Consider the following 23,042-nt stretch of genomic DNA (forward strand, 5'->3'; position numbering starts at 1 on the left):
TTTAAATGTTTATTGCCCCACTAATTAATGCTAAACTATATTATTGTCAACGTTATTCAAGATCAACTGCATTGATATTGTAAGAGTCATGGACTGGTGGGATGGTATATGAGGAACAGAGAGAAACACAAAGTGAGAGGAAGTGAGCAAGAGAAAGAGTTAAATAGGCACTTGTGTGGTACTTGGAAATACTGCTGCAACTTTCAGTGCAGCAGTGAAGGTGAGTGTGTGGGTGGATTGTCAACGCACATCCCCTCATTCAGAGTTTATATGAAAGTGTGTCGCGACAAGTCCTTGTATTTATTTATTTTTTTTAAAAGAGGACCTATTATGCCTTTTCCACTTTTCTGACCTATAAATCAAGTTATAATGTTGTATTCTTGTGTTAAATGATGCCGAAATTTCATATAATGAAGTTTGTGCATTTGGAAGTGAGTCCTGAAAGACATTTTTGGATGGTTCAAAATGCTCAGTTTCAGAGGGCGTTGTAAAACTGGAGTTTTGTGATGTCACAGATGGACAGGCTTCCTTATATGGGCATGGCTGTAGTCGAGATACGCTTTCTGCCTTAACCCAAGCTCTGCTTCTCTGTTTACAATGTTAGCAACATCTCCCAAGAAGTGTTTCTTCGGGAGTAAGGGAAAGCTACTTTATTTAAAACATAAAAAGTGCTTTTGGTAAACATTTGTCTATTGGGTCAAGTGAGGTGCCAATCAACATTCAGTATTGTTTAGGTAGCAGTGTGTTGCTAAATCATACAGACGAAGTATGGAAAATATGCGCATCTGGTTAGAATTCCGAAAGTCTCCATTAGCGGTCGCTATGTCTTTATGGATGTCAGGCTCGGTGTGAACTACTATTTACAATTACTGGACTATGCAGTGGCTAGCAGTTGCTACTTTCTTTGGCCCCATGGTTGGTTATGCTGCAGCCATACTCAATAATAATAACTACAGAGTCAACCAATGCCGACGTCATGATGGGGGGGGCAACAGAACTGGGGGAGAATCCCTCCAGGGTGGGAGTTTTAAGCAGGCCAACAGGCACATTTTGTTATAAAGACACATTAGGAATCTTGTTGTGTATTAATAATACAACAAGTTTGAGTCACCAGCGCGTGGGATCCTTTGTTTGGGCACGCAATTTCACGGGCAAGCTGACGAGTTTGTTAGGTGCAATGTTTGGTTGTATGATAACTGAGACAGTGTGTAAATATAGTGTTAATACGTATATTTTAATTTGATGTGTCGCTACACATTTTTAACACCTCATGCAGGAGAGATCGGATCATCAATCAAAAAAAGTGTCAAAATTGTGACGATGTGTACAGTCATGGCAATGTTTTTTGGCCGTGACTGTATAAATAAGGCTGATTTGTTTGTATTCCAGGATTGTACATCAGCATTTGCAGCTTTTCGCAAGGAGGAATTATGTTGTCTGTAACACCGTAACATAGCCAAGCCATTTTTCAAAAAGACGTCCCTCTTAGTACCGGCCATTTTTTAATGATGATTTTGACAGTTTTTTTTCCTAGACACACAGAATATTGTGTTCTAGGACTTACATAACATAAGAAAGATTAGACTCTCATCTTTGATCAAAAACAAACAGTTATTTTCTACCTTTTTCTGTTCTTTAATAATCAGTAATAATCAATAATCGGTAAGTTTCAGCAAAATTTCAGTTTTTAACAATGGAGAAAAACATGCAACAATGTGAACAGTGAAAAAACTTCAATTCTGTCACCTTGTGAACGTTTTAATGGCTTAAAACCTCACCAAACATGAGCTCTCCTATTGTGCAGTTGCATCACCACCTCTTTTTTTTACACTTGCACAAAAACCTAAAAGACATATATGTCTTTGGGATGATACTGTATACGAATTTGATAGTGAATTATTTAACTGGGGAGGCACGGCGGTCTAGTGGTTAGCGCGCAGACCTCACAGCTAGGAGACCAGGGTTCAATTCCACCCTCAGGCATCTCTGTGTGGAGTTTGCATGTTCTCCCCGTGCATGCGTGGGTTTTCTCCGGGTACTCCGGTTTCCTCCCACATTCCAAAAACATGCTAGGCTAATTGATGACTCCAAATTGTCCATAGGTATGAATGTGAGTGTGAATGGTTGTTTGTCTATATGTGCCCTGTGATTGGCTGGCCACCAGTCCAGGGTGTACCCCGCCTCTCGCCCGAAGACAGCTGGGATAGGCTCCAGCACCCCCGCGACCCTCGTGAGGAAAAAGCGGTAGAAAATGAATGAATGAATGAATGAATTATTTAACTGCATGAATGTTACTTTTGAGTCTTTTTGTGTGGGATGGCTTCTGATTTAAAAACACCCACAGAGATTGGCTTTGAGTAAGAACACAGTTTGGTCAAATATTTGTTCTCATCAAGCACAGCATCCAATAACACCAACATTTTGAGTCCATATACTTGTATGGGAATTCTCGCTTCATGTCAGTAGAACATTTTTTTTTGCTATTCGTCACATAAAAGCAAAGCCTGAGTCAGATTGGAATGAAAAGTGAACCCCCCCCCTCCGTGTTTAAAGAGAGGCTTGTAGGATGGGGCGCTTTCCTGAAGCAATAGTGAACACAGATGCTCTGACTTTCATAAAACTTCACACTCCAGGCAAAATGATGCCACTTCACTCCCACTCTGCAAAGCTCACATGAGTCTCACGCCTGCAGCCCCCCATCTCATCGACTGCAAGCTCAGATCACGTACCTGCCGTGTGTGTGTGTGTGTGTGTTAGAAATTAATTTCAGGGGCAACCCACATGGAAAAACATTTTCAGGCAAAGTATTTCATTGTTTCAGTCTCTAATCTACATGGAAATGGCATTCTAGGTGATCTGAAACTGTATCTATGGTTGAGGTCAGGGCTCAGGGCTCTATATATTTAAGTCAGGTGTGTCCAAACGTTCTCCAGTGAGGGCCTCATGAAATGTGAAAAATGAAAGGAAGCAAGTGGTCACGCTGATTAGAAGTTATACCGCATCTCAGCTTTGTGATATAAGCGAAAAAGTACACTATATCAACTTCAGCTCTTTTTTTCTTATTCTTGCTTTAGTTTTTTTTTTAATTTCTGAATATTTCAACTAGTATTTCAAGAGTGCATATTAAAGTTATTTTATGAAGTACAGGAAGAAGCAAAACGAAAAGCTCTGAGACGCAAAACAACAGGTACAAAACTTCAAGTAACAGCACAGGTGACGACACACAAGTCAGTTGCAAAGAGGCGACACTTGGCTTTTCAACCCAACTGATTGTAATTGCCACCAGCCGTGCACAATTACACTAAAGTGGCTGCAGCTTCCCCTCAGCAGGAAGTGCAGCACACCAAAATAACAGCGCAGAACCGGAAGTGACATGAACATGACAGAATTAAACCTGTTTTTTACATTTCTGTTGTTCTTCCTAAAACCTCCATTCATTCATTTTCTATGCCGCTGATGCCCACTAGGATCTTGGCCGTATGCTGGAGCCTATCCCAACTGACTTTGGGCGAGAGGCAGGGTACACGCTGGACCAGGGGTGGGCAAACTACAGCCCGGGGGCCACATGCGGCCCAACAAGCGTTTGAATCCGGCCTGCCAGTTGCTTTCTAAGTATTAATAAGTATTGTAAGTACAGTAAACCTCGGATATATCGGACTCGGATATATCGGAAATTTGCTCACAACGGACAGATAAAAAAGAACCGATTTTTCTGTAATGCATTTCCAATAAAAATTCATTGCATATATCAGATTTTTTATAACGGATTTCGCCTATTTCGGACAAAATCTCCAGTCCCGTTCCAATGCATTTCCATTAAATTTCCCTCGCATATATCGGATGGCCGCATCGTGGCGCTCCGATTCGCCGAATCGTGACAGGCCGCTATACGACGTCATTTGCAGCGTTTGCAGCGTTGCCTGCGCGTCCAGGTACATTGGAAACATAGTCAAGGAAGTGCCTTTTTATAACGGATAAAATCCGATTTACGCATATACCGGATATAAATCCGATATATGCGTAAAACGGACATTTTCCGGTATACGCATATAACGGATTTCGCTTATATCGGACAAAACCAGTGGGAACAATTGAATCCGATATATATAGGTTTACTGTATTATATAAGTGCTACTATGTTAACTTTTAACATACAAACTGGCAACATCACTTGCAAGTCAGATGTCTTATTTAGTAAAAAAAAAAAAAAAAAAAAAGTAATTATTATTAAATTACAAAAAGAATTATAAATATAAAATAAATTATAAAATAAAATAAAAAAATAAAAACATAATAATGAAAAAAAAACTATATTAGGAAAGCAGGAAGTGAACAAATGTAACAGTTACTGATTGTAAAAGTACCAGATGGAGGGGTAGGATTTAATAAGCTTTGCTTCTTCCTACTCCTTTTGGACATGTGGAACTGTGAACTGATTATGGGATGCACTCAATTGTAATCTGATGCATGTTTAAAATGAAATAAAACCATTACCATTACCATTACCATAGTTTGATGTGGCCTGATGTTTAAAGGGACATGAGAACACACAGGTGATAGTATAACACTTTTACAGATAAAATTAGACAAATAATTCAAGGACAATTATAAGCATAAAATAGTGTGTGTGTGTGTGTGTGTGTGTGTGTGTGTGTGTGAGTGTGTGTTAAATATATGTCCTGGCCGCCCGGACAATTTTGTAAACTCAATGCAGCCCACGAGTCAAAATATTTGCTCACCCCTGCCCTGGACTGTTCGCCAGCCAATCACAGAGCAATCTTCCTAAACCTTAATATTTAATCTTTATGTTATTAAAATGACATTTTCTTTCCTCATGATGATGATATTCTCATTAGAAATGGTCCCCAGGTTGCACTTTGGATACCCCTGCTTTAAGTAAAATTCAAGTACATTCAGGGGTATGTAAGGCTACTCGGATGAATGAATAAATAAAAGAATGTGTCCCACGACCTTTTGCCTTCACGATGTAAATAGCAATGATATGCTTTTTACCCAGTACGGAGCCTAATGAAACGAGCTGGCTCACTGGTGTGTGATTTTGGGCATCTGTTTGAAAGAGAGTGTGTGTGTGTGTGTGTGTGTGTCTATGTTGCACAGAGGCAACCGTGTTGCAATGCCACTTTACTGTAGGACATCAAAGAGACAACAAGCCCTGGGGGGACAAGGCCGACACGGAGACACAGCTTTGATGAGGACGTGAAGCTGTTGCATTATTTAATAATAATATGCTCAGTCAAGAAAGTGTAACTACACTTTGACTGTAAAATGCATATGTTTAGATCAGGGGTGGGCAAACTTTTTGACTCGCGGGCCGCATTAATTTAACAAAATTGACGGGGGGGATTATGTAGTATTTTACACGTAACAGTCCATTTTTACACCTATATTTTTACACATATTTTACATGTAAAAGTGTCATGCAATCTGCTATATGTGCACTTTGAAATCATTTATTTGATGTAAAGTGTGTTATAAATGTATTATTATTATTATTATTGTTATTTTTATTAGAATTATTACTATTATTAGTTATAGTAATGTTATTATATTATTATTATTATTATTATTTTGTTATATTCATAATATTACTACCATTATTATATTAATATTATTAAGAACAATATTAATATAATAGTAGTATTATTATCATTATTTGTATTACTATTATTGTGCTTGTGCTCCTTTTTCCAGGAGTATTTTGTAATATTACTACCATTATTATATTAATATTATTAACAACAATATTAATATAATAGTAGTATTATTATCATTATTGACAACATTATTATTATTATTATTATTATGTGCTTGTGTCCCTTTTTACAGGAGCATTTTGTAACAGACCACATCAAATAACGAAATTGATAAAGCAGCTACCTCAACCATCAAAAAATTGGCCCAAGCCACGATTCCAGGTTGTATGTTGAGTTCAAATGAAATATTTGGAAAAAACAGGCGGGCCATATTGAAACACTTGGCGGGCCGGATGTGGCCCCCGGGCCGTAGTTTGCCCACCCCTGGTTTAGATGGTTAAAAAGAAATATACACAAATTAACACCATGAAGTGACTTGAGGCTGTGAGCTAGAAATTGCAATTTTGTAAAGAGGGTTCAATATTCGTCATCATGTGCCGTATAGTAAAGTCACGGTGAAAGCAGAGCAAATAAAGCAATGCTTAATCTGGTTGAACAGACACTGTAGCACCGCAGCGCACCATGGAAGACAAATTTAGTGCTGGTTGCCATGGTTATGACAGGAAACGCGTGCACGCACAAACAGAGAAGAAGTCAGACCACGAGGACGCACACCTACACACCTCGCTCCTCTTTCAATACACAAGCGACCATGTGCAAGAGGGGAGAACACCTACATGTGCGTGTTTGTGTGTGTGTGTGTGTGTGTGTTTGTCGCACACATCTTACCAGACCCATGTAAGTGTGTCATTTTTCTGATTAACTCTAACTCACCGTCACAGTGGGGATGGCAGTAACGAGGGAATAAACCAGGACAGGGGGCGCCTTGCTGTAGTCTTCCGGTCCTGGGTATGGCTTGGAGTAGGCTTTGTCGAAGCAGAAGAAGCCCTGGATGTGCACGGGGAAGGTGTCCGTGTACTCAAAGTAGTACGCCAACAAAACGGTGCCTGCCATGATGACCAGCTGGAAATAGAACATAGTGGTCCCAGCTTTAGGGGGGGTCGGATCCACACAAAAAAGTGAAGGAGACAAGTTGAAAATAGTGAAAGAAATTCCCTTTACAGAAGAATATGCTGAAATCCTGCGTGATGTGTAAAATGAATCAAGTGTGCATGGAAGGATAGTGAGGAGAGGGAGGGTGGGAGATGAGAGGGAGGGTGGAAGTTAGCGATGGAGGACGGCGGGAGACAAATCAGGAGGAAGACATATCGACAAGGGGGAGAAACGCAATGATAGAAGCTACACAGACAAAAGATGGATCCCTTCAGCTGTGAGAGCAGGCAGAGAAACGCATCAACGAGAGAGCACTTTTTGGAGGAGGCTAGGAAGAGGGGGGTGATGCACAGATGGCGTGAATTAGAGCAGAGCGCTTAAAAGAAGACGAAGCAAGACGCTGACAAAAAGCCCGGCAGAGCAAAAGGGTAGGCTAAATTACACGCTTGCATGACCCCAGTTATCATACCACGCTAGAATTCTACTTTTGAATAAAACACCAGCTACACATTTTGCAACGCATGCCACAAAGCATGAAATATGACCTTTTTAGCAAATAACCATACAGCAGAAAATCAGGACGGAATAACAAGGAGGCAAATATAGAACAAACGCTATCAGCACGCTAAGTGTAAAGTGGCTGGCTGCTTGAGAGGTCGGTAAAAGAGCTCAAAACGGAGTTCAAAACTCAACATACAATAATATGTTCATAGAACGACAAGTGGCCGGGAATTGCAAAACGCTTTAACATTTCCGAAAACATCAACAAAAAATTTACTTTTAGAAAGTTCATGAATGCTCCAAACTTCACAGATGACGAATACATGAAAGAAATGTTCATAACGATATCAGAGGATCTATTCTCTGAATTCCAAACCAACAGGAAATTCATTCATTCATTCATTTTCTACCGCTTATCCTGGAGCCTATCCCAGCTGTCTTCAGGCGAGAAGCGGGGTACACCCTGGACCGGTCGCCAGCCAATCACAGGGCACATATAGACAAACAACCATTCACACTCACATTCATACCTATGGACAATTTGGAGTCGCTAATTAACCTAGCATGTTTTTGGAATGTGGGAGGAAACCAGAGTACTCGGAGAAAACCCAACCCATGCATGAAGAGAACATGCAAACTTCACACAGAGATGCTCGAGGGTGGAATTAAACCCTGGTCTCCTAGCTGCCGTGCAGCCCCAACAGGAACTTATTCCAAAAATTTCAGAAACGCTTCCTCTTTTTCTTCCTCTCATTGATTCATTGCAAGCAAATTAATTTTACACAACTATGGGAATGACCCAAAATGGCCTACATCAGGGGTCTCAAACATGCGGCCCGTGGGCCAAATGTGGCCCACAGGACACTAGTTTGAGACCCCCGCCTTGATATGAAAGTTTAATGTTAGTGCGGCCCGCGCAAGTTTGATATGGATGCTGTATGGTATCATGTACCCAGAAAAAATTATTACGTTTGATTAATGTTCATGTTAAAGGTTCAATAACTGTTAATAGTTATCCTCCCTATCCGTGTGGAAGTGGTAAGTTTTTGGCTTTTTAAGTTTAAAGGAAATAACTTGGAGGCTACCGTTTAGGTCGCTAGCTCTCTAGTTTGCGAGTTAGCATGTGTCTCAAGACCCCGCAGTTGCGCAATATGTTGTAAATAAAAAAAGTATAAATGTGACTATAGTCGTGTTTTGTCATGTCTACAGGGCTCTAATAATGCTTTGTTCATTTTAATATGAAAAAAATAATTTGTCTACCCACCAACTATATGTGGTTTCTTAAGTTTTTATTATTATTATTATATTTATTTATTACTGATTGATTGATTTTCTTTACTCCTGAGCTTATTTTGTGTAGAAAAATAAAAATGAAGATATTTGAGAACAGTGGAATGTTTTATCAGAGCTTTTATTGTAGAAAATCGGAACCAAAGTAAAGTTTACTCATTTTTATGTTTTTAATAAATGCCTTTTTTTTTGTTTTGTGTTTTTTTTGGAAAACCTGATATGGCCCAGCCTCGCCCAGACCCTAGCTCCAGTGGCCCCCAGGTAAATTGAGTTTGAGACCCCTGGCCTACATAGTTCAGTGTAGCTATTGTAGATATGCGCGCAAGTTATATACAGTATATATTTAAAGAAAGTTTTAGAATACAAAACAAGCCACGTTGTTTTGTCTAGAGACAGTCCCACTGAGGAAAAGACAGGAAGCAGATCTGGATGTAGCAGAGATGAGGATGCTGAGGTTCTCATTGGGAGTGACCAGGATGGATAGGATGAGGAATGAATGCATCAGAGGGACATTACATATTAGGGGTCTTGGAGATAAAGTCCAGAGTAGAGATAGTGAATATATTGGCAGAAGGATGCTGCGTTTAGAGTTGCCAGGTAGGAGGCGTAGAGGAAGACCAAAGAGGAGGTTTATGGATGTAGTGAAGGAGGACATGAGGGTAGATGTAGATGTAGAAGACAGGGTTGGATGGAGGCAGTTGATTTGCTGAAGGGAAAAGTCAAAAGAGAAAGAAGAAGACGAAGTAGTACGATTTTCTTATCATTAAATTACATTTTATTTTTTTCAGCTCATTTTTGTTTTTAACTGTATTTTGCTTTTACCCATAGCAACATTTGCATGTATTTCAGGCTTCGTCAACACTTTCCTTTTAATGCTGCAAATCAGGATGACATTAACATAATAAATAGGCAACAGAATTGCCATTTAAGTTATTATGACATGCATGTTTGTGCTGATTTACTAGTGATTTATTCAAAGAAATTCAAAGCCTCCATCAAAGCTCCCAGCTAGCCTAATTCATTATGCAGATGAAGAGAATGCTGTACTTGTTACACAAGGCAGCCTTAACATGGAAGTGAGATGGAGACCTGAATCACACCTTAATATATTCTGCATGCTCGTCTTTCCATGAAGGAATAATCGGGTCACACTGAAAATAAAAAAGTATATATACGACAGGAAAAAAGTAGAAATATTATGAGAAGAACGTGGTATTTGTAGAAGAATAAACTTTGTGAGCATCGATTCCAGCTGTATTTCCTTTGATTTGTCATTTTTCTTTATTTGTCACACGGCCAAAGAGTTTCCTAAATGTGACACATTTAAGGAAGTCCGCCCTCTGTGACATCACACACATCCAGTTTTACCACGCCCTCTGAAACCGAGCATTTTTAGCCATCCTAAACTTTTTTCAGGGCTCACTTCCAAATCCGCAAACCTCATTATCTCAAAACTTTGGCATCGTTTAAAACGACAATACAACATTCTAATTACATTCATAGGTCAGAAAAGTGGAAAAAGCAAAATAGGTCCCATTTAAAATCGTATTGAGCGATTTAATCAAAATCCACATTCAACCGATTAATCAGTTAATGAAATGATTGTTATTTGCAGCCCTAGTATACAGCACTAATCGCGTCCATTCTTTAAAGTCTAAAATCATCTGTGGTTTCTAGTCTTCAATAAAGTTACAAGAGATGTTAAATGTTCATGTATCCATTTCATTGGTTGTTTTTTTTTATGTAAAGTACAGTCGTCCCTCGTTTGTCGAGGTGAATTGGTTCCAGACCCAACCTAAGTGAATTTCTGCAAAGTAGAATTTACTTCAGTACGTAAAAAAGAAAAACAATAAATAAATTAAAAAAAAAAAACTTAAACTATATTAGGAAAGCAGGAAGTGAACAAATGTAACAGTTACTGATTGTAAAAGTACCAGATGGAGGGGTAGGATTTAATAAGCCTTGCTTCTTCCTACTCCTTTTGGACATGTGGAACTGTGAACTGATTATGTGATGCATTCAATTGTAATCTGATGCATGTTCAAATGAAATAAAACCATTACCATTAATATTAATAAATTGATGATGTTGTAAATAATATTACCAGCATGAACACCATTACCCATTCCCATTCATTGTCTACCTCTTTTCCTCACGAGGGTCGCGGGGGATGCTGGAGCCTATCCCAGCTGTCTTGGGGCGAGAGGCGGGGTACACCCTGGACTGGTCGCCAGCCAATCACAGGGCACATATAGACAAACAACCATTCACACTCACATTCATACCTATGGACAATTTGGAGTCGCCAATTAACCTAGCATGTTTTTGGAATGTGGGAGGAAACCGGAGTACCCGGAGAAAACCCACTCATGCATGGGGAGTACATGCAAACTCCACACAGAGATTGAAGGAATTGAACCCTGGTCTCCTAGCTGTGAGGTCTGTGCGCTAACCACTCGACCACCGTGGAACCCAACACCCTTTTCATGATTTACATTTTCTTCGACATCCTTTTTGCTTTAAAATGAGGATGGACGCAAAATCACACACGTACATATGCACACATACATCCTACCAACACCCCCGTCTTTGACTTTATATATAGGCCTACAATATCAAACTGCTCGTTCCACAGTCCTCCAGTCCCATGTTTGTCGCCTTCAACATGAGTTTGGTGTGTGTTGGTTGTGTGGGAGTATTCATGTGTGTGTGTGTGTGTGTGTGTGGTTTTGCAGTGTGAGCATGTCTGTCGGCATGTGGGTGCATTCCTGCCTCTGAGGAGGAACTCTGAAACACACACACACACACACACACACACACACAGCGTTGAATGATTCTCATCATCCGTCCATCGCTCGTTGAAGTATCGAAGGCGCCATGGCGGAAGCGAGGCAAAAAGCGAGGGATGGAAGGTCTGGGAGAGTAGGAGGCTGGGTTGACTATCATCCAGCAGTGTTTAAACAAGACAGCCTTCCCCGGGGAGGTTTTGCATGTCATTTCGGATTTAGTATTTCATTTCATAAGCATAAGAACTGACTGATCTAATGGACAGTTGATGAGCTCAGACGAATAAGAACATAAATAACAACTTCCTCTTCAATGTCTTCGGAGCATTCTCTGAATATTCATAAATGTTATGTTAATGGTTTCTAATTTGCGTTGAGACTCACAGTCTGTTCAAAGTCACCTTGGCCTTTAAATTTGCATAAAATAGACAGAAAATAGACAAAGCAGCTACTGACTAACTGCATTCAGGTCAAAAAGGGTCAAGATGGGCTGACAGGTGAGGTCACACTGCGACATCTTTGCAGTGTACATTTGGCCCCACGCTTCAACAAGCTGCCCTCAAGGTGTCAAAGGAAATAGCAAAGGTGTTACTTCATGTAAATACCTTGACTTCACACAAAACACCTGCTTACTGTTGAAAGCCATCACGAGTACCCTTTAAAGGGGACCTATTATGCTCATTATTTGGCCCTTTGTATTGAGTTGTGGACTCCTATAGAGCAGCTATACACAATAACCAACACAGAAAGCTTTATAGTTCTTCCAGAATCTGCACCTATTCGGCTGTATTTTTTGGGGGGGATTTGTTGTTCCTCTGAAAGTGGTCTGTTTTAATGCATTCCTTCTCCAGGCACGCCTACTTCTCTGTGGTTGGTCACATTCGCTCGTACTTAAAAGGATTTCCGGTTTGTGTTGCTAGCTGCTAATGAAGCTAACGGAGTAATAGGAGTTGATAATAAACAGTGTTAGCGCGCAGACCTCACAGCTAGGAGACCAGGGTTCAATTCCACCCTCGGCCATCTCTGTGTGGAGTTTGCATGTTCTCCCTGTGCATGCGTGGGTTTTCTCCGGGTACTCCGGTTTCCTCCCACATTCCAAAAACATGCTAGGTTAATTGGTGACTCCAAATTGTCCATAGGTATGAATGTGAGTGTGAATGGTTGTTTGTCTATATGTGCCCTGTGATTGGCTGGCGACCAGTCCAGGGTGTAACCCGCCTCTCGCCCAAAGACAGCTGGGATAGGCTCCAGCACTTCCTGCGACTCTTGTGAGGAAAAGCGGAAGAAAATGAATGAGTGAATGAATGAATAAACAGTGTTGTAGCTTTTTAAAATGTCGGCGTTTAACATACAGCCATTTGTGTTGGATTCCAAATCTGATCCGGAAGTACAGACTGGACAGTCCGACGTTTTTCAAGAAAAGAGGTTACTTCAAGACATCTCTCAATGGTAAGTAGCGTTAGCATTTTAGCGTTTTCCACAGCATCTGTAACATGTAATGTGGTCATTACACGTTTTTTGCGGGACTACCAGTGGAGAGAGATGTTACTTCTGAAACTTGATGATTCATTATAAAGTAGGTATCACATGTCCAGTGATATCTCATGTTTTTACCCTGTATTACAGTTTAGAATCAAATTTAACTGTGGCTCATACAGTGGTGTGAAAAAGTGTTTGCCTTAAATGTTTACACTTAAATGTTTCAGATCATTAAACAAATGTATAATAATAATAATACATTTTATTTGTATAGCGCTTTTCAAAATACTCAAAGACACTTTACAGAAGAATGGAGTTGAGTAAAGCAAGTAAACAGAATAGAAGACACACCAAAATACAACATTCATTGGTTAATACACAGTTAAAACATGAGTAAAAGCGGGGAGGGGCGGGGCACAGCAGTCAGATATAAAAAGTTAAACATTAAAAACAGATTTAAAGAGGTGGGTTTTGAGTTGTTTTTTGAAGGTGAGAAGGTCAAGGCAAGCACGGAGCGAATGGGGCAAAGAGTTCCAGAGGGTGGGGGCAGCGATGGAGAAGGCTCTGTCTCCCCAGGTTCGGAGCTTGGTCTTACAGGGGAGTGCCAGGAGGCTGGAGTCGGAGGAGCGAAGGGGACGCGGGGGATTGTGTGGATGGAGCAGGTCTGTGAGATATGGGGGGGTCAGATCATGGAGGGCTTTGTAGGTGATGAGAAGAATTTGGAAATGAATGCGTTGGGGAATGGGAATCCAGTGGAGGTTTTGGAGGACAGGGGTAATGTGTTGACGGGAGCGGGTGGAGGTGAGGAGGCGGGCAACGGAGTTCTGAATATATTGTAGTTTGTTGAGGGTTTTGGACGGTGTGCCGTAGAGAATGCTGTTGCAGTAGTCGATTCTGGTTGTGATGAATGCATGGATCAGGGATTCAGCGGCAGAGAATGTAAATGATGGACGGAAATGTTGGGCTATGTTCTTAAGATGGAAAAATGCAGTCCGGGTTAACTGTTTGATGTGGGGTTCAAATGAAAGGGTGGGGTCCAGGAGGATACCAAGGTTGCGGATGAGCGGGGATGGAGTGAGGGTGGCGCTGTCAAATTGAAGATAGAAGTTCTGGGTGGGTGTTGTGATGTTTTTGGGACCGATGATGATAATATCTGTTTTGTCACTATTAAGTTTGAGAAAATTTTGTTCCATCCAAGTTTTGATATCAGCTAAGCAGTTGGTGAGGGTGGAGTAGATGTTGGAGTTGATGGAGGTGGTAGAAATGTATAGTTGAATATCATCAGCGTAGCTGTGGAAATTGAGGCCATGTCGACGGATGATATTGCCAAGTGGAAGGATGTAGAGGATGAAGAGAAGAGGACCAAGCACCGAACCTTGGGGAACACCTTGAGGTAAAGGGGCTATGGAGGAGGAGCAGCTATTTATGTGCACTGTTGACGGTTGGTGAGGTATGATTGGAGCCAGGACAGAGCAGAATCGGTGATATTGAGGCTGGTTTTGAGGCGGGACAGGAGGATAGAGTGGCTAATGGTGTCAAAGGCTGCGGTGAGTCAATAGCCACGTATACATGGACCCAAATATTCCAGTTGCATTCTGTTTATTGTCTCAAACGGAAAGAATTGAACCTTTGTATACACCTCATTCCGAAAGAAAAGTGCCAATCCGAATGAATATATAATCAGATTCACAAGGGGTGGAATATTCCTTTCCCCAATCCGATTGAGGTATCTTGTATCCGCTCAAACGGAAAGTTGTCAGACTGCGTTCTTCTTCGTGGTGTTTTTCTTCTTCTGTTGTTTATTGGCGGTTGGCAAGCAGCTTTTGTGTGCATTACCTCCATCTGTGGAACAGAATCTAAACCCTTCTATACGCCATCCACAAGTCCAGTTTTATTAAAAAAGAAAATATATATCTCTATAAAACACGTCCCGAGTTTAATTATAAAAAAATTAGCAAGATTGAATTTGATCTTTTTCTGTTTAAATTGATCAGCGTATCTCAGCGTATGCTCAGATATGACGTAACACGCAGATCGAGACGTTCTTCAGTTTTAAAAATGGAGGCAAGCAATCGGCACTGGACTGCTGTGGAAAGTTTGTTTTTGATCCCAACTAAATTTCCAAACTGGACGAACAAAAAACTGGTAATACGGAGTTATTCCAACAAGTGAAAGAAAAACTCAGGGAAGTCGGTATCACGTGATGTTGGTGTTTACGTTTTACTGGGCATGCCCCATTGACTATTCTGGTTGATTGTAGCGGCGCATGTAGACAAGAGATTGGAATATTCCTTTCCATGTATACCATTGTTTTCGGAAAGGTCATTCGGAAAGATTCCATTCGGAAAGAAAAAAACTCCTTATGTAAACGTGGCTACTGACAACACAACTGAAGACAAAATGCAGTTTTTAAATGAAACCTTTTATTATTAAAGCAGAAAACACAATTTAGACCTAAATGGCTCTGTGTGAACAAGTGATCCCCCTGTTAAAACATAACTGGGATTACCTGAAACTGTGTATTAACGAATGAATGTTGTATTTTAATGTATCTTTTATGCTTTTATTCAACTCCATTCTTCTGTACAGTGTCTTTGAGTATTTTGAAAAGCGCTATACAAATAAAATGTATTAATATTATTATTATTAAGAGGTTATATAAAGCCTTGGGACTCCAGCCAACTACAGTGAGAGCCATCATCCACAAATGGCGAACACGTGGAACATTGGTGAACCTTCCCAGGAGTGGCCGGCTAAGCAAAATTCCTTCTAAGAGCACAGCAACCGAGCCGTCACAAAAGACTGCATAACAACATCCTCAGTTGAGATCGGTCTTCATGACTCCACCATTCATCTCAATTTTACAAAAAAAAATGGAGGTCCAATTAAAAATGGTATTATTTTATGTTATTTTAAACCTGCAACTTCAACTGGGAAAAGTTGGGTCATTTGATATGATTCTACACGAGCAACTTCAGCGAGGACTGAGAGCAGTGAAAGCGGTTCAGAGGATCATGTTGTTAGATGAAAGAACTCATGATTTGTTGGTCATATCCAAGTCTTTCACATCCATAGTTCTTACTCACTCAATTTCATATGAGGAGACTCCAGGGTTTTCTAACCTCATAGCAAGTCAGACAACATTCATTCATTTTCTACAGCTTTTTCCTCACAAGGGTCGCGGGGGTGCTGGAGCCTATCCCAGCTGTCTTTGGGCGAAAGACGGGGTACACCCTGGACTGGTCGCCAGCCAATCACAGGGCACATATAGACAAACAACCATTCACACTCACATTCATACCTATGGACAATTTGGAGTCGCCAATTAACCTAGCATGTTTTTGGAATGTGGGAGGAAACCGGAGTACCCGGAGAAAACCCACACATGCACGGGGAGAACATGCAAACTCCACACAGAGATGGCCGTGGGTGGAATTGAACCCTGGTCTCCTAGCTGTGAGGTCTGCGCGCTAACCACTAGAGTGCCGTGCCGCCCAGACAACATTCATTAATTAATTCATTTTCTACCGCTTTTCCTCAAGAAGGTCGGGGGTGCTGGAGCCTATCCCAGCTGTTTTCAGGCGAGAGGCGGGGTACACCCTGGACTGGTGGCCAGCCAATCACAGGGCACATATAGACAAACAACCATTCACACTCACATTCATACCTATGGACAATTTGGAGTCGCCAGTTAACCTAGCATGTTTTTGGAATGTGGGAGGAAACCGGAGTACCCGGAGAAAACCCACGCATGCACGGGGAGAACATGCAAACTCCACACAGAGATGGCCGAGGGTGAGCCCAGACAACATTTAAGTAAAAAAAAAACTCAACAAAAGTGATTCCTCTCAACTTTTACTCATATTTAGTCTCCCGAAAAATGTATACACTTGCTGCAACAGTCTATCATGTCGAGTATTAGAGAATCCTTCAGCAATGTTTGATCGTTCTTTGATGAGATCTCAATGAATACCCTCCGTTTTTTTTTTTTTTAATATGAGAACTACACACAATCTGGACAAGAAAAAAAAACTGCTTGGGAATGTTAACGCAATTAACAGAACTAGAGCAAAAATAATGTGTCACTTTTAAAGTAGCTGCAACCGGAGCTGATGAAATAAAGCTGATTAAGGAGGATGACCTCCCTCTGACTGGCCTAGTAAACTAAAAGGATTTATCAGACCATGCAATTAAGCCTTAATGAACACACCTCTCAACTTCAAATGCAAGCAAATCAAAGAGACTGCTGTGACAAGGGAAAAGAGGTAAATCCTTCTTAAAAGCCCTTCAACCACAAACGTGGAAAGTAAAATGTGGCAATAATAACCCGTGATGGGAACAATGTCTCTTGGGGTGAAAAGTGTGAGCTTGCAAAGTGCTGCATGTCCTCTCCCTGGAGCCAGATGGCCAAAGAGTCAACTGAGAAGTCAAACATGTCCGCAGAGGGTGAGAATATGTATGTGGGTGCTGTCCTTCTCAGCACTAGAAAGCATCCCGCTGAGAGAAAACACACCACACAGCTCAGGATGTGGTGGACACCAAGACCAAGCTCCATTTTAATGCCTGATATGGTTTTCAAGGAGTTAGTCGTCCGTAACGAATCAGAAAAGAGGCAAACATGTCAATCACTGTTTTGCCTAAGACACAAACTGCTTTAATGGAAGACTCTGCAGAAATCAGAGGATATTTTCACTTTTAAATAAAAAAAATTAATCGGATACTGGGCTGCATGGTGGTTGAGTGGTTAGCGCGCAGACCTCACAGCTAGGAGACCGGGTTTCAATTCCACCCTCGGCCTCATGCATGCGTGTTTTCCCCGGGTACTCCGGTTTTCCTCCCACATTCCAAAAACATGCTAGGTTAATTGGCGACTCCAAATTGTCCATAGGTATGAATGTGAGTGTGAATGGTTGTTTGTCTATATGTGCCCTGTGATTGGCTGGCGACCAGTCCAGGGTGTACCCCGCCTCTCGCCCGAAGACAGCTGGGATAGGCTCCAGCAACCTCCGCGACCCTCGTGAGGAAAAGCGGTAGAAAATGAATGAATGAATGATTTTCACTTTTAAATAAAAAAATGATTACTCGAATACCAAAATAGTTGTTGATTAATTGGATACTGGGCTGCATGGCGGTTGAGTGGTTAGCACGCAGACCTCACAGCTTGGAGAACAGGGTTCAATTCCACCCTCGGCCATCTCTGTGTGGAGTTTGCATGTTCTCCCCGTGCATGCGTGGGTTTTCTCCGGGTACTCCGGTTTCCTCCCACATTCCAAAAACATGCTAGGTTAATTAGCGACTCCAAATTGTCCATAGGTATGAATGTGAGTGTGAATGGTTGTTTGTCTATATGTGCCCTGTGATTGGCTGGCGACCAGTCCAGGGTGTACCCCGCCTCTTGCCCAAAGAAAGACAGCTGGGATAGGCTCCAGCAAATCCAGCGACCCTCGTGAGGCAAAGCGGTAGAAAATGAATGAATGAATAATCGGATACTGAATTAATCATCAATTAACTGATTAATCATTGCACCTTTAATTTCTGCCATAGAAAAAAAAAGTCTGAAAATGACAGATTCTCATATATTTGAGGTCTTGAGAAACCAGAAGATGGTACCAAACGACTACCCCACAAGTGAATCGGAGCTTTTCTTCCTGTCACTCACACACACACACACCAATGACCGGCAGAAACTGTCTCAAAGGGTGTTGGCAAGTAATGGTGCTAATTTTAAAATAATTCACAGCAGATACAGAAGCAGACATGCTCAACCACTCACCTGGTGGGCGGAATTGTGTAAATAAAAGTGCATGCAGTTACGGCAAAATTGTTCTTCACTGGGTTGTGTCTGATTCCCATTCAAAGCAGTAAATAAAACATCACCATATACGGTATCCCATATTAATGTTGTTTAGATTCTTTATAGTGGTTACCTGCTTTTCATATTTGTGTGACAGTTAAAAATGTCCTTTAAGAGCAATATAAACAAGAGGAGCGCTAATTCATCCCCAAATGAAAGACAACATACGTGATATTTCAATCATCTCTAAACCTGACATCATAAACATGAACTACCTCTTCATGGCTAATTTGAATAATACCAAAAACATCAGTTATCTTTGCTTTTAGGCTAATTGGAGACTCTACTTTCTTCACAGGTGTGAATAGCTGTTTTTCTATCTCACCTGAGACCTTAATGAGGACAAGAAAATGAATTAATTTCTGATTTTGTTATTGGCTGAAAAATGACAAACCATATACCAATGCAAATGGAACATAAAATCCTCATAGCTGCACATATTGGAATAATCATGGTTAGCACGCCTTCCAGTGTCCTAAACTGGTATTACAGGACAATGCACAAAGTTGGATGAACAAAGATGAGCTAAGTGAAGCCAGACAGTAGACAGGCCAGAGGGGCAGAACCTTAAAGCGGGCATTGGGAACAATACACTGCGGAAATGGAGAAGATGAACAGTTGTAAGAATACAATGCGGCTTAGCCAACCTCTGGAAGAAAAAAAAAAAAACCCACTGAAGGTAGCAGCAGACACGAGAAAAAAAGAAGAGGATGTGAACAAATATGAATGACAATATGCTGCAGGGTGTCGTGGAGCTTTAATATAAAAATGGTCAAGTGTGAGGAAGAGGATCATAACATCTTCACCAGATGCCACCCTTTTCTGCCCACTTCCCACCTCATTCTGTGCCTATTTATCTGGAATTCATAGCTTTTTCCATGATTGTTTCCATTCCTTTTCCTCTCAGTCTCAATTATATAAGCCTTCTTTTAAAATGAGCAAAGGTCTTGAAAATAAGTTTATTAAATGTATACACAATAAGCAAATAACAGCTAGTAAACAATGAGTTGTCATAAAACAGTGCAACTTGCTCCTGTTTATGTCGACAAGCCACCAGTATGTTCTTATTCACGAATAACAATATGGCCGACCACTTTTGTTGACATAAAATTTGAGACCAATTCTATGAAATCAGTGTGTGTTTTTAGTGTGAAACGTCAACATAACAACGTTCTAGTTACAAACTGTGAGTTCATATTCAGGGCAAAGTAAGCTGAAAAAGTGTTAACCTGGATTCTACACCACGGGACATTTTTTTGTCGACTCCTCCATAACCAATTCAAACAAATCCAAGAACTGGTTTGGTACCTATTCAGGTTTTTAAAAATATCCCCACATTTAGTATCATTTCATATTTTCAGTGAAAATTTTTCCCATTAAAAATGAATGACCAATTCAAATGGCGTCTTCTGCTGTGTGAAATATATTTTTAAATTTTCCTTTACTTAATCATTTTACCAGTAGACAGGCCAGAGGGGCAAGAAACAATACAAGCAGTTGATGTTTGCTAAATACAAGGATGAAGTCTTGAACCAGTCATTGTATGGTCATATCACCTCGTACTTCGGTGCGTGACAAATATTTAAAAAAAACTTGGAAAAAAAACTTAAAGTATATTAGGAAAGCAGGAAGTGAACAAATGAAACAGTTAGTGATTGTAAAAGTACCAGATGGAGGGGTAGGATTTAATAAGCTTTGCTTCTTCCTACTCCTTTTGGACATGTGGAACTGTGAACTGATTATGTGATGCATTCAATTGTAATCTGATGCATGTTCAAATGAAATCAAACCATTACCATTCCCCTAATTCTACTGCTTGAGTTGTTCAAATCATTCCTCCAGCAAATATTGTATGAATTAATGAATCACACAATAAATATGAATAAATATGAATATTGCCATGTGTATGCATGTTTTCCTGACCTCCCGCCAGGAAGAGAGTTCACTCTTTGCATTGGTTTCAGCACCTTGGTTGGTGTATTTGTTCCATAGAACAACGGCATGAATAGAGTGAGCCCTTTTTTGTCAGTCATGCAGTCTCTTTGGGGTGGAGGCGGCGTCGTTAGCATACACACAGAATGCGAAAGTGGCTGATTCCATGCAGGATCATTCATTCATTCATTCATTTTCTACCGCTTTTCCTCACGAGGGTCGTGGGGGGTGCTGGAGCCTATCCCAGCTGTCTTTGGGCGAAAGACGGGGTACACCCTGGACTGGTCGCCAGCCAATCACAGGGCACATATAGACAAACAACCATTCACACTCACATTCATACCAATGGACAATTTGGAGTCGCCATTAACCTAGCATGTTTTTGGAATGTGGAAACCAGAAAAAGCCCACGCATGCACAGGGAGAACATGCAAACTCCACACAGAGATGGCCGAGGGTGGGATTGAACTTTAGTCTCCTAGCTGTGCCTGCGTGCTAACCACTCGACCGCCGTGCAGAGGATGCGATTATGTCAAATAAAATCTATTCAGTTTTGACACTAGTATAGATAATTAGGTTGCAGTGCCACAGCCTACAGAGCGATAAGGACGTACTGTACCTACTGTAATCTCAATTTCAAGTGGTAACAGGTGGGAAGCAGGCATCTAAGTGTTTCCTCCAGACAGCCGAGAATTCCCAGCACAGCAGCAAGTCAGGCAGGTGCTATTCATGGAAATAATGAGGGGATGGGAAAGTACAGTACTGTGTCTTTGTGCCGTGGTGAGCGTATTATACATTATTATCCATGTCAACGTGCATATTGAAGAGAGATTGGGGCCTGAATAGAATTTGTGTGAAGGTGTTTAATTAAATAAGCATAAAAATGAACTCCAGAGATTTTAATACACGTGTGCAGATTCTCATTCATGTTGTTGTGCTAGAAATTGTCCAATTGGGAGGTTAGACACCAGCATTTTTCATTTGGTGTAGAGCAGGGGTGCTCATTAAGTCGATCGCGATCTACCGGTCGATCGCGAAGGTGGTACTGGTCGATCGCTGGTCGATCGCGGTGTGACATTAAAAAAATATCATCCCAGCATCAATGCCGTCACTTGATTGACATACAGGGCAGCCATTCAGATGACAACTGAATGTTGCCCTTCGGGCGACCAATCAAATCAAACAACGTCTCTAAGTGCAGCAGAACTTACGATGTCAGCCTATCATCCATCCCCGTTACTTGATTGACATACAGGACAACCAGTCAGATGACAACTGAATTTTGACCTTTAGGTCACCGCTCATGCGTAAACAACGATGCAAAGTGCTAAGCTAGTCGGCGAATTACGAGATTTTAAGCCCTCGCTAAAGTTTATGGTCGCTAAAATGAGTGAAGGAGCTGGACCAAGTAAAAAGGCAAAAACATATCACTTCCATACGGAATGGGAGGTGGACTTTTTTTTCACAATGTCTTTTTCGAAGTGCGTTTGCCTCATATGCCATTCTACCATCGCAGTACCAAAGAAGGGAAATGTGGAGTAATGTGGAGGTAATTACAAAAAATGTTAATAGTTAATTATGTGTGCGCAGACCTCACAGTTCAATTCCCACCCTCGGCCATCTCTGTGTGGAGTTTGCATGTTCTCCCCGTGCATGCGTGGGTTTTCTCCGGGTACTCCGGTTTCCTCCCACATTCCAAAAACATGCTAGGTTAATTGGCCACTCCAAATTGGCCATAGGTATGAATGTGAGTGTGAATGGTTGTTTGTCTATATGTGCCCTGTGATTGGCTGGCCACCAGTCCAGGGTGTACCCCGCCTCTCGCCCGAAGGCAGCTGGGATGGGCTCCAGCACCCCCCGCGACCCTCGTGAGGAAAAGCGGTAGAAAATGAATGAATGAATGAGTTAATTATGTGTGTTTTGCAATATTGGCTCATTTGGTTATGTAAGGTACATCAACATACATTGTACGTACAAATAATCCTCAATACATTTGAAAATAAATAGATGTTTTGCATTTTTGTAGTGGGTAGATCATTTTGACTCGGTCATTTTAAAAGTAGCTCGCATGCTGAAAAAGTGTGAGCACCCCTGGTGTAGTGTACGTGTGAGAAGGTAGCCACTTAGCGAGTGTGTCTGGTCTTTCACACATGGAGAAAGTGTGAGGTTAAATTTGGTTGGGGGTGTGTTTTGGCAGGAATAATACTTTTTGGAAGAAAAGATTTTTTTTTTTTTAGCGAGGGAGGAGGAGCTAACAGACTGAACAAAAAGTGTTGCCTGCAGGCAGACTATGCAAGGAGGCGGTGTCAAACCGGGATGGGAATAAAGATGAAGAGTGAATGCAAAAGGTGAAAGGAAGATGTTTTGTTGTAAGGAGCTGTGCACTTGATGCAGTTGAGATGCTATTTATAATTGGTGCAGTCGGTGCCGTGCTGGATTCATAACAGTCATGAAGAAAGAACACCACCACCTTCTGTCTGCATGCTGTGATCC

General features: G+C 41.1%; 1 protein-coding gene across 3 annotated transcripts in view; it reads right to left on the minus strand.

Moving 5' to 3' along the window:
- The window catches only part of LOC131141404 (phospholipid phosphatase-related protein type 5-like), a 67,391-nt gene that overhangs the window by 24,554 nt on the left and 19,795 nt on the right, over window positions 1-23,042 (minus strand). For 2 of the 3 annotated variants that reach the window (XM_058091595.1, XM_058091596.1), the window contains exon 3: window positions 6,489-6,677. In XM_058091595.1, the coding sequence (XP_057947578.1) occupies window positions 6,489-6,677 (189 nt within the window). Of the gene's footprint in view, window positions 1-6,488; window positions 7,539-23,042 lie in introns of those variants that run through there. The other variant, XM_058091597.1, reaches the window with a different exon arrangement.

This window comes from Doryrhamphus excisus, chromosome 1, assembly GCF_030265055.1.
Source record: "Doryrhamphus excisus isolate RoL2022-K1 chromosome 1, RoL_Dexc_1.0, whole genome shotgun sequence".
Taxonomy (NCBI): Eukaryota; Metazoa; Chordata; class Actinopteri; order Syngnathiformes; family Syngnathidae; genus Doryrhamphus; species Doryrhamphus excisus.